The 13688-nt window shown below is 34.3% G+C and overlaps 1 protein-coding gene across 1 annotated transcript; it reads left to right on the plus strand.

Moving 5' to 3' along the window:
• The first annotated feature begins 2175 nt into the window (after positions 1–2175).
• On the plus strand, positions 2176–12567 carry LOC143914535 (putative odorant-binding protein A10). The gene is made up of 3 exons (XM_077434798.1): positions 2176–2355; positions 11265–11448; positions 11535–12567. The coding sequence occupies exons 1-3, from the start codon at positions 2350–2352 to the stop codon at positions 11675–11677; spliced, it is 333 nt and encodes a 110-aa protein (XP_077290924.1). The 5' UTR covers positions 2176–2349; the 3' UTR covers positions 11678–12567.
• The last annotated feature ends 1121 nt before the right edge of the window (positions 12568–13688 follow it).

Raw genomic sequence — 13688 nt, forward strand, 5'->3', positions numbered from 1 at the left:
TTCCACGCTGCTGGTGTATGTATGTATTTACATATGTATTATATGCAAAATTAGGCAGCGAGGATGCTGCCATATAATTACAATATACCTCTCCATTGTCCGAGAAAACAGGGAAGCAAAAAAAAAATGGTTGACAATAGTAATTGACGATAGTGAACCATTTTTCATGATTATATGTTTGGTTCTATATTTTAAATGGCATCTGAATGATTTCATTTGTGTGTATGCCAGACTTGATATTTAAATACTTGTATATTGGTTCATTGTCAATTCGCTTCTACAAAATGGTCCCGATCATAATTGATGCTTTGTAAGTCAGCTGTCATATTCTATTAATAATTACGGCAATTTGTGCTACAAAATCCATAGCTAATTAGAAACATTAAAAATTAGGCACACTAAAAAATAAAAACGAAGAGTGAGAAGATGGGGGAAGTGACACTGAAAAAAATTGAGGATGTTTTGAAACTTTCCAAAACAAAAATTTTTCAAGTGTGACGAAATTTAAATACAAAACATGGAAAATGTTATACGTTTGTTCGACCGAAGAAGGTTAAAAATATTAATATTTTAATTTCTAAGTCAATACTGTGTTAAGGCGAAACAAACGACATTTTAATTTACATAAGCAAATTTTTAATTGCATCCTTATTTGGATAAGAAGCAATAAGTAACCTTTGAATTGCAAGCAGTTAATGCATTAATTATATATTTGTATATATATATATACGTACATACATATATATATATACAAATATATCATCATTATCATCATTATCATCATTTGCAGCCATTCGCCATCCACTGCTGGATGAAGGCCTCTCCAACACGCTTCCACATATATATATATATATATATATATATATATATATATATATATATATATATATATATATATATATATATATATATATATATATAATTAATTCATAAATTACTAGCTGAACCCAGCATGCGTTGCAATGCCACAATAACGCATACAACTCCCGTTCCCGTTCCCGTTCCCGTTGTGTTCCCGTTCTCGATCCTGTTCCCGTTCCCGTTTCAAGTGATGGTTGGAGCTCAACTAACGTCTCCCCAAAGCCGTGTCGTCATAAACCAACTGGTAACGTGGTTACCAACGAACACATTTCCTGGACTACACAATCGCGCTTCAATCTTTCGCGTCGGTAAAATTGTATTTACCAATATTATTATTAAGTTTTTTCCCGTTTTTTTTTCACAGTAAACTTCCCGGACATGCATATAACAAATTCTGAAAGTTCCATCGTAATCGGTTGAGTGATTTAGGAGCCTATACGAGACAGAAAGACAGACAAACAGACATTCAATTTCATATACATGTTATTTTGGGGCTCAGATGTTATTTTGTTATATTTATTCATTATTTTTATGAATTTCTACATCCGAAGCCTCTTGATTTTTCAATAAATGAATAAATAAATGTCATAATTTGTTGATATTTTAAAAAATTGTCCATAGATGTCTTTAAGATGATTGGAATGTTTGTTGATTGATGTTTGTAATTAAACTTGAATAATAATTAATGTACAATGTTGAAAATAGATGTCGTGTTAATAAAAACGGGTGTATACCGGTATAAAAAGTGGAATGTTTGTTTATCGATGTATATATATATATATATATATATATATATATATATATATATATATATATATATATATATATATATATGCATATAAAAAAGTCGCGCAACTTTAAATTCACACATACATGCAAAACTCAATACTTCAATGTGAAAAAAAATCATAAACCGGAAAAAATCCTCGTTAATGCTTTGGGTAAATAAACAGACCGTATTATGTAATAAGAGCTGTTGAATTAAATGTTGGCAGTGATGTTTAAATGCTTTTTATTATTACGAAATTATGTTCACAATACATCTTAAATCTATTTTAATAGCTACTGATCTACTGATCATTTTCTATTTTATAATTTAATTTAATTTGGTTATTAATCACAGTATTATATTATTCTAATGTTAATCTAAAGCATAATAGGAAAAAGAGCTCAAAAACCTATTATGTTGGCTGTGATGCTGAGGGTGTTTTGGTCGGTTAAGCGGTTGGTCTATTCGTCCTCCGGTCGTCAAAGTGTTAACGGACAATAGTCGGACACAAAAATTGCTTAAGTGCCCCCCACGAGGGTCTGGCCAGGCAAGAACAAGGGCCTCACGATTGCTGGCTCAGTTTGGGTAAGGCGTCCGCGAGCTCAACCACGTAGCTAACTGCCAGCGAAAGTGAAAGTTAGTGACAGTGCAGACACAGGAGTGAAGATACGACCTTTTTACCACTCAATATCGTCGTAGGAAATCCCCTCGGAAGAAATATGAAGGTTGGAATTTTTGATTTTCTTCTGTTAGTATCACTTTTGACCTATTTTCTAAGGAATAGACCGTACTTGGTGATTTGTTCGAGGCGGGCCATAAGTTAATGCAGGTTTTTTTTAGTCAATAACTTTTTCATTATGCAATGGAAATTGATGAGATTAATTACAAACGATACTTTCATGTCTGAAAATTATTATTAATATAAATTATGAAGCTTTAAATTGCATATCAACTTTACTATTCTCATCTGCGAAAAATATTAGTATGAATTTCACTTCATTTGCTACAAGGATTACACTTTCTACATACATACATATATACCTATACATATGTAAGTTTCTTTCCGCATCACTATTTTGACAAAATAAAAAGTTATTTTTTAATAATTTACGATGTTATTCAGTCTTACATATATAATTCAGTCAATTCTATCAAAATATAGTTCGTTTGATATAAAAATTTAAAAATGTTTATATATGTTATCTTTACTAAAATATTTAATATGAAGCTATTTTTGTAAATAATCTATGGATTGTATGTACATATGTACATATATGTATATAAAATTTTAAAAATATTTTACAAAGAACTTCTCGAATTGAATCACAACAATTAAATTAAACAATTAGTTAATCCTCTTTGTAAAATACACCTGTCAAGCATTCGATCGAACAATTTAATGCATACATACATACTATTATATATCGATTGTGTTGGAATTTCAAGACATAATATTGTCATATATGCATATACATGTGTATAATATTATGTACGAGTGGATAAAAAATAAACTATTCATCTGCATATGTATGTAATAATAATAATAACAGAATATAAATCGATTTAAAATTAAATGATCGTAAAATGTTTTAACAAAGTAATCAAACATCAAATTAAATATACTGCATTTAATTTCTACTTAGAATTTGACGCATTTAAGATGGATATGAAAACTTATTTGTATATAAAATGTTTACAAATTTAATTTGGTTGTTTTCAGTTTAATTTTAATTTTTTAGTTGTGTACATATGTATATTTTTATAAAAAATCATTTGAAATGATCAGTTTTAGACACAATAAAGTGTTTTTAGGTGTAGGATTATGTCTATATATATTATAATATTGACAATTTGGTGCGAAATTATTTATTTCATGCGAAATTGTTTATTTATTTATTTATATATTAGCATTTTATACAATGCGAATTTATAAATACATCTATAGTGACATATATGGAGAAATTTTTGCAGCATTTTTATAATCAAATTAGCGAACTTCAAGACGATGAATAACTTGAGATAGGAGAAGTTAATTAGGATAGGAGCAGTACATTTTATAGGAATCGTTTCAATGAAAATCAGAGACAGTTGTAAACTCTGATAAGAAGCGATCGACTTGGAGTCACAAACCAAGGTCTGGCCAGCAGCGGGGCTCTGGTGGGACTCAAACTCGTGACCACTCTGCTCGAAAGCATAATATTCTAACTACTAGTCCACACCGCTGGTTCAAAATATTCAAATATTCAAACCGCAGGTGATATTTCGTTCGTTGATTTTGTTATTATTTGACAGATCTCTAATAATTACAAAATCAACGAACGAAATATTACTTTCGGTTTGAATATTTCGCACCAAATTGTCAATATTCTAAAAGTCTGAATCCAAAACATTAACCTTTGAAGGACGGAGCGTCGAGATCGAACGAGTGTCCCGAACCGGGGTCGAGTAAGACCCCAGTATTTTTAAATCAAAATACAACTTTTATCAATACAAATGGGTTCAATATATATCTTATTAATCATTTTATACATCAAAATAAAAAAAAAGTATTAGTCCTATATATATAGCATGTTTTTGACTATTTTTGTATTAAAAAATAACGACAAGCATCAACATGCAAACGCACATAGATAAGCCAACAGGCGACTGCATGAATCAATAGCCACATGCCAAAAGCGACGAAAAAAATAGCTTACGAAAATATAGCAGTCTCTTTCTCTCGCATTGATTCATCGATCAACAAGAATATGCAAGCCAACAGTCAAAAACACGACTTATCGCTACCGCCTTTAAATCATACTTTGGAACGTATAAATGTATAAATGTATTTTTTACGATGTACCCCTTTTCTAAATCATACAAAATCTATTAAAATAAATTTCTTGTAGTTTATTCTAGGAATACAAGAAATATAGGGTGTATACCTTTGAAAACCTCATAGTTATTACGAAAAACGTAAAAATTTGGGCACTTCGGTGACGGAGGGTTAAAGTCTGAATCCAAAACTATACAGCACGTTAAAAAAAACCAACAAATTTCGAAAACAGTCAAACAATGTCATCAAAAGTTTGCGAAAACAACGAATAATGAATAGACATGCCGAATGAATAACTAATCGCGCAAGGAGAATTAACCCCTCGACGAATTTCGCACACGATAATAATAAAAATAATGATAATTAATTTATCGTCCCTTTTTAATTGTAACGGTGAAAACCGTGGTGCGTGAGCGACGTCCCTCGAGTTCCGGAAAAGTCCGGACTGACGAAGTGCCATCAATCAATCCATTTGATGGGATCATGCTTCCATTACGCTCTTATCTAATAGAGACTTCGAAACAAAGAGATCAAACCCCACCCCCAAACCGCCTCTTTTCCATCGCGGTCGGTGTTTTTTCGGCGATTTTCTTTACACGGAAAATTACTCGGAAACTTTGCGAGCTTTCCCGAGAGTGTTGCCGGCCGAAAGTGAGCAACGCCTAGATTGAGTAATTATTTTGATAAAATATATTCATTTCATTTTTTTTAAATATACACCGAATTACTTCCTGTTATATCACTAAGTCATAATATTTGTTTAATAAAAAAAAATGCTATTAAATACATATGTATATATATATATATATTCATCGTGAAAATTGAGTCAGATATTTTGATAAAATTACATTAACTATCACTTTCTGACCAAAAATCGGCTGAAATATAACGGATACAAGGATTTTAATGAAATCGTTTTCAGTAATACCGCTTTTTTTTGGTAAAAATCTATGTATATAAAATTGAATGTCTGTTTGTCTGTCTGTCTCGTTCAGGATTTGTTGTATGCATGTCCGGGTAGCTTACTGTGAAAAAAAAAACGGAACAAAACCTCTTAATAATAATATTCGTAATTACGATTTTACCAACGCGAAAGTTTGAAGCGCCATTGTGTAATCAAGGAAATGTGTTCGTTGGTAACCATGTTAGCAGTTGGTTTATGATGACTAAAGGCCGGATAATCAAGGTGCCGTCTTAAAAAAAACGGACCCAGAGGGTGCTGTGTATTGTTCATTGCATTGTTAAATGTTCGCCGAACGTTTTTTTTTGGATTCTAACTTTGTAAATAGAACTAAACCGCCCCGATTCCTAGAAAAAGCACGGTGACTATCCGGTGTCTAATGATGACACGGCGTTGAAGAGTCGTTAGTTGAGCTCCAACCATTACTTGAAACGGGAACGGGAATTGCCTGCCTTATTCTGGCATTTCAACGCATGCCGGGTTCAGCTAGTATTATATAGTTTATGCTATTAAATATGTTTGCGAATTTTATATTCTTAAAGTCATAGATTTTCTGTGAATTAAGGTTTTCTGCTACGGGCACAGAACAGACCGGCAACTGCCCATTAACAGTAGTACGAAAAGTATTATTTGTTACATTACAGACACATGTGTGTTGTTGTACACATATTATGAATAGAACTACGGCTAAAACACACTGAATGGTACATGGTTTTTTTTTAGATACTTATAAACGCAGCACCCCTAGCCCATATATATGTATATGGTACACAGTCCCAAAATTCACCCCCTGGAGTATTTTCGGTGATATTTTATCCTTGCTTGACAGTGATCGATAACGATAAATCCCATATTTGAAGAAATGTAGGAGAAACATACATATGTATTCTGCACGTACAAATATACCCGAATTCGGTTTAGGGAACATCGACTGTCACATCGGGAGGAGTCAAGGACATGATATTCTGTACCACTCAGTGTGTTTTCGCCCTTAGTATTTTCCATGCATTGATGTGACAGGTTGTTGCCTTGCAGTGCTGGGTAGTATGAATAGACCTCAGTTAGTTTCGCTGACGGTTTGTTCGTATCGACAACTGATTTTGAACCAGTTTCAATCTTCCGATGTATTTTATATTTTGCCAGTACATATACGGAGGTTAGCTATCGTAAGCAAATGCCTACGACATGAAACTAGAGAGAACATTGAAAATTACATCGGAATCATCTGTTATATCGATGTGATGACATTTGGATATCAGATGCGCCTTTTCGCCACCCCTATTTAAGTACACAGGTTACGTAGCTGAACAGTTATAATCAGAGATCGGCTTTGCGTGGATGCTTTTCAAATAAAGTGTTCAAAGTTTTATAAGTGTTAAAAAGTAAGGAAGCAAAAAATTATGGTTTTTCTGAGAAATTGACCATTTTTTATGCGAAAAGCATCCATTGAACGCTGATCTCTGGTTATAACAGCTACTTTCTATCTTATATAAACATTACAAGCGTTCACACTTTCTTATATACATTTTTAATTCACTAATTAGGGACATTCTTAATAATGAAAATAAATTATGGTATATTCCAAATTATATAATACATGTACATATATTAAAAAAATTGTTGTCAGATTCAAATATAAAGGTTTATATATACATATGTACATATGGATATACATATGTATGTATATCGGTTATCGGAGATTATTTTAACTTATTTGTCTGGTAGCCTACGCCCATAATTATTTTCATATTTTAATTTGATGTATGAGTGCAATTTTGATCTTCTCTCTTCCATTTGGGCTTCGGATGTTTTGTATTTGTAGGTTGTTCTTATATTGGTGCTGGCTGTAGATGTAAGACATTCCCTACTTTATATTTTATTATTTGACATGTTATGTTCTCTGTTTTTTTATGATTATGTATAAACTAGTGAATAGCCCGATGAAATATCATCGCATGGGTATAAAATTATTATATACCCGTATAAAACTAAAAAAAAAAATCCGGAACCGGAACCGTTATTTTCGTAGATTCTCATAGATAGTTTTCAATTCTTTATTTGTAATAATTTTCAATTATTAAAGTTAACGTTAACAAAATGTAATATTTTCCGATTATACAAAAACGGTCATTGACCTCGTAACGTTGAATATTATTATTACACATAACAAATTACGTGCATATACATATGATGTGTATTTACAACACGTATTCTGGGCGAGGATATGGCGTGCGACGCGAGCTCGTGAGGGCCATAGCGTTTGGATCGGAGGGTCCGAGGTTCGATTCCCGCGGTGAATGAAATCAATTTTTTTCTCGAATATCGTCAAAATATAAATAATTTAAATTTAAATTATAATTATAAATTAATTGAAAATAAATACATAAAAAAATGGTTCAAAACCTCGCTAAATGAAATTATTAAAATTACGTATTTTAATATTTAATATGGCGAGAAGGAATATTTCAATTAATGTTTTTTAAAAAAAGGCGAAATGAAAAATTGGATTTGGCGTGATGTCCGAGACCATTAGCTCAATTTAGACCCATATTTAGGCTATTTGGGGTGATCGGTTCGAGTCGCGACAAAGTCGTCTCATCGAAAAATGAATTAATCGATTTTTATCGATTCGTTCATTATTCGGCGAGAGCTAGGACACACACACACACACACACACACCCACACACACACACATACAGATTACCGTCTTTATATATATGATGTATTTATGTCTGTGTATATTGTAATATGTACATAATATGTATATATTTTTATTTTTCTCATTTCTCTGTAATTTTTCGACCATTGTGGCGGATTAGGGACTCCTGTAATGCCACAATGGTCAAAACTTGAACATAAATAAAAATATATACATATTTATGATATCAAAGAAGTATGGAGCGCTGTATGCTCGGCATAACGAGGAAAGACAGGATGCGGAATACGTGGGTGAGAAATATGACAAGGGTAGTGGATATAGTGGATAGAGTGAAGATATTGAAATGGCAATGGGCGGGCCACGTGGCTAGTAGAATGAACGAAAGGTGGACAAAAGAAGTGCTAGAATGGTACCTGAGAAAATGCAAAAGGGTAAAAGGAAGACCGCAGGGAAGATGGGTAAACGAAATCAGGAAAATGTGTGAGATGAGATGGATGAGAGTTGCGCAAAACAGAGACGAGTGGAAGTGTGTTGGAGGGCCTTCATCCAGCAGTGGATTGTAAGCGGCTGTAGATGATGCTGATCATGATATACATAAATAAAAATATGCTTGAATGTAGTTTTGTGAAAGGTAGTAAGTCAGTGTTGTGTAATACATATATTGTTGCAAATTTTCCTGGGACGAGTTTATATGTTTTTAATTTGGCAAAGAGCACAACTTATCCCCCCGTATAAGGGAAAAGTCAAAATGGAAAAACGGGAAAAAGTTTTCCTCCGATAAAAGGATGAGCCGATGCGAGGAAAAAGACGTAAATCGTTCAAAGAGAACAACATTTGACAAAGTAGGACATTCAGCCAACAAAAGTAAATAATACCCACATACAGGAAAACGGAAATCCTTTATTTTTGCCTCGCTCAACCCACCACCTCATCTCCCATTTAATATTACGTATATGTTTCACCATAATTTATGTATTGATGAAAAAGTTCACTTAAAAGTCACATCTTTTGATTCGATTAATCAATATTTTCAAGGCCATGATCATTTTTTTTTAAATTGGCCTTAAGTACATACATATCTAAACAAATCGAATACTAAAATTTTACATTTGATGAGTTGAATTCTTGGTCTTGAATTTGTACTGGCTTTCGCAATATTGTTTTCAACCGATTCTTGCAAACAGCATCGGACTTCATGAATTACGCATTTTTTGACAATTTCGTGAAATGAACACTATTATGAGCGTTTGTTACGCCAGATTAATACCCCTAAGTCTATAATTTGATATGCAATGGTATTTAGCCGAGATGTGATCTCGAGCGTCTCGTAACCGATTTTACGTTTCATTTGCATTAATTATTATTATTTCACGATAGGGGGGGTGGGTGGGTGGTTACCCTACCGGAAATTCTGTGTTCCCCCGGCCCGTTCTTGCGACACCTGCCGTGTCGCGTAAGGGATTCCGAAGATCCGGGAGAGATTAACCCGCTCACGCAAAATCAATACGGTGGGCCCCCGCTTAACGACGTTAATTGGCCTCAGAAGTGGTGCGTCGTCAAGGCAATTATGCGTCGTTATGCGAATCCAGGCGAATTTGATTCGTTTCCGATCATAAAATTGGCGCTCGTTTTACATTCCCACACAACAACACCACATATATGCATTTGAACATATCATTTAATAATATATCGTTTTTTTTTTAAATTTAATTTAATTTTATTTTACATAGATATATATATTAGGAAGGCCTGACAGGTAGACCCTAATGCGTCTTCATAGACAATTAATTATAAACATGTCTGTCAGCCTAGTGTCCGTTCGGCCAAGTGTACATTTGGCCAAATATCTGTTGGTATAATGTCCGCTCGGCAAAGCGTCCGTCGGCCTAGTGTCCGTCGGTCAAGTGTCCATTCGGCCAATAGTCCGTCAACCGTGATCGTCATTCTAGGTAATAGTTAAATATTTAAATTACTGAGAGCAACGATTCTGAAAATATTCATATGCGCACTTACGTTAGTACGTGTGCACTAGCTACTATGACGTCACGTCGTGCGTGAATATTTCAACAGCGTTCAAATAAAACCAATTTTGTTTGATACTGCTGTTACGTCTACGCCACGTTAGACTTGAATGTGTCCAAATAAAATGTGCTAAATAATGATTCCGTAATTCCTGGTTACGTACAGTTGCTGGTATGTATTGTGTTCATAGTGTAGCATATTTTATTTATTTTTTTATTTTTACATATATACCAGGAAGGCCTTACAGGAAAATCCCAATGCGCCTTCCTGGCCAATTACAAATACAAATGCAGCATTTTTTTTATTATAAGTCGTTGAATTGCGAGACACTGAAAAAACTCGCAAATTAACGAGACATCTATGAATTGTACATAAATTTTTATTGTACATCCATCAAATTTCAAATAGTGGTGACATAGTAGGTAGGAAGGATTTTTAGCCAATTTTTTTTCCGGGAACCGTTTCAACAATGAAATCAGAGAAAATTGGCAAACTCTGATAGGAAACGATCAACCTGGAGTCACAAATCCAGGTCTGACCAACAGCATACTCTGAAAAATTCATTTTCATTCAGGGATAGAACCCGGCACCTTCTTGACGGTAAGCAGAAGCTTAACGTCCGAGCTATGCTGCTGGCTAAAAGGAGCCGCCATTATAATTGGTTTTCGAGGATTATCTCCAGGCTTAAGTGCCGTTGGCTAACAATGGAGAACCCCGAATGGACTTGGTGGTCGGTAACGGCATTCAGCCACTTTCCGCTAGAGTTTTCAGAACTGACAGCGCGATACTGCATTCCGAGACCGTGGGACTGCATATCTGGTTCGTGACTATAACAATAAGTAAACAAACGTGTCAAGGAAGATGCACTGAGCGACCTGCTCTTTATAAGCAGATACTTAGGCCATATGAAGGCATTCTGGACGGAGCACTGGCGGTGCGTGGATCTGCTTAATCTCCGAATAAATGCTGTGAAGCGACTTTGGCCTTTTATTTGGATCCTCCACCCACCCCTACGCAACAGTATAATATGCTCACCACTAGTCCACGCCGCTGGTTGTACACACATACACAAGACCCACACTTTCGACTTTTTCTGTATATTTACTATGGACCAACCGAACGTTAGTCAGTATATCTACATACATACATATAACATATTGTGTTTGTTTTGTTGCAGAACTTAGTGTGCTTAGCTTGTATATTTGTCATCATCAGTGTGGCAACTGCGGCGACTACAGCTAGACCGCAAGTCACGGACGACGCCTTGGATAATGCATTGAACGACAAACGTTATTTGCAACGTCAGCTCAAGTGCGCTCTAGGAGAAGGAGCCTGTGATCCTGTGGGAAGACGCCTCAAAAGTAAGAATGCTTTACTAAATTATACATAGATATTTTAAATTCAAGATATGAAAAGCCTAAGTTGATATATTTTTAATCACTTATAGGTTTGGCGCCGCTAGTTTTGAGAGGATCCTGCCCTCAGTGCAGTGCGCACGAAACGAGACAGATTCAAAAGATTTTGAGTCACATCCAGAAGAATTACCCCAAGGACTGGTCGAAGATTATCAGACAATATTCGGGAATATAGTCATGCGGAATAGTGTGTAGTAATTTAATAAATAAATAAAAGTACATCTCTGTCCACACGAAATCCAGTTAAATGTAAAATAAAGATACGACTTCTAAAATGTACTTAGAATTTATTCAAACGACGAAGTAGAGAGTGCTGTCGAAAGTTGCGTTCAAAATAATTTAGTGCGAGTTATTTTAATCGATAGTTTAAATTTTTAAGATTTTAATTACTATTATATTTTGTTTGTTTCATTTTATTACTTTTTTTATACGAACATTCTCACGGTAATGAATACATAGATCTAATAAATAAATTATAAAAAACAACATATGATCTTTTATTTGAAAGCGAAATCTCTATGTGTGTATTTTCATCATAATGATACTTGTGGCTAAATGGATACTTGGTTAAGCCGACGTACGCTTAGCCAAACGGACATTAGGCCGATTGACTTTAGGCCAAATGGACATTTGGCCGATTGTGTATTAAAGATACTCAGAACTCACTTAAAATAGATAAATTATTCAGGATTCACCTTGAATTCATTAAAAAAATTATGTTTTTGTTAAATTTAAACAATTCAAAATTTTCATTCGGCCAAATGTTCGTGTCTAGTTTGTTCTAGTGTCTGTTCAGCCAAATATCTGTTGGTCTAATGTCCGTTCGGCAAAGCGTCCGTCAGCCTAGTGTCCGTCGGTCAAGTGTCCATTTGGCCAATAGTCCGTCAACCGTGATCGTCATTCATATCAAACATTTTCGATATCACATATTTAATCAATATTTATTGTAATCAAACTTATATATCACTTTCACTAAATGTGTTAAAAATTTATTGCAATCAAATTTAAATATCACTGTCACTTAATGTGATCAATATTAATTGTAATCAAAATAAAATATTAATGTACATGTTTATTTAATTTAATTTAATTTTAAATAGATATATATATCAGAAAGGCCTAACAGATAGACCCCAATGCGCCTTTCTAGACATTTGATTAAAAACATTGCACCATTTTTTTAACAAAAATCGCTGTATTTCGAGTTGCTGAAGAACATGAAAATAACAATTAATAAACTAATGAATTAATCCATAATCCTATGGATTTAGACTTGTACATACATTTTTATATATTGTAAATAAATCAAATTCAGATATTTGTGACAGTGGGTAGGATGATTTTTGCCAATTTGATGGAGGAGCTGTTTCAACAATGAAATCAGATAAATTGACAAACTCTGATAAGAAACGATCAACTTGAAGTCACAAATATCTAAGTCTGACTAGCAGTATTAAAGATTAGCACGGGATCGAACCTGGTAACCTCTCGGAGCTAAACATAAACACAACCACCGAGCCATACTGCTGGCTATATACACTGTATTACTACATATATAGCTATATATGTATGTCTCCACTTATACTTGGTCAGCTGTAGAACTAGACACTTAGGAAAAACGTACATGCTATCCCCCCCAAATAAATAATACCATTTTTCAGACATTCAAAAATATTTATTACATTTTATTTAAAAAAAATTAAGTTTATAATTTTCGCGGTCTTTTGTGGGTTCCAAACGGACCGAGTTACTAGGCGAGCGCCTGGTTTCGCCTGTGCGATGTTCCTTCACTGTATAATATAATTATAATATTGTTGCGTAGGGGTGGGTGGAGGATCCAAGTAAAAGGCCAACAGTCGTTTCACAGCATTTATTGATGATTAAGGAGATACACGCACTGGCAGTGCTCAGTCCAGAATGACCTGATATCGCCTAAGTATCGCCTTATAAGGGATAGATCTCTCAGGACATCTTCGACGTCTAATTTGTTTACCTATTGTTATGGTCACGTACGGATATGTCTTCCCACGACACGGTACAGGTCAATTCTGCGAAAGGACCAATACCAGCCAACTCGGTCGCCATTGCTTAGCCTACATGCACTTAGCTTGTCGCTATTCCTTAAAACCACTTACACCGGTCACACGGTCTCTCAGGACGCTACCCGGCCTAATCCGATCTCAATT

Source organism: Arctopsyche grandis, chromosome 7, assembly GCF_051622035.1.
Source record: "Arctopsyche grandis isolate Sample6627 chromosome 7, ASM5162203v2, whole genome shotgun sequence".
Taxonomy (NCBI): domain Eukaryota; kingdom Metazoa; phylum Arthropoda; class Insecta; order Trichoptera; family Hydropsychidae; genus Arctopsyche; species Arctopsyche grandis.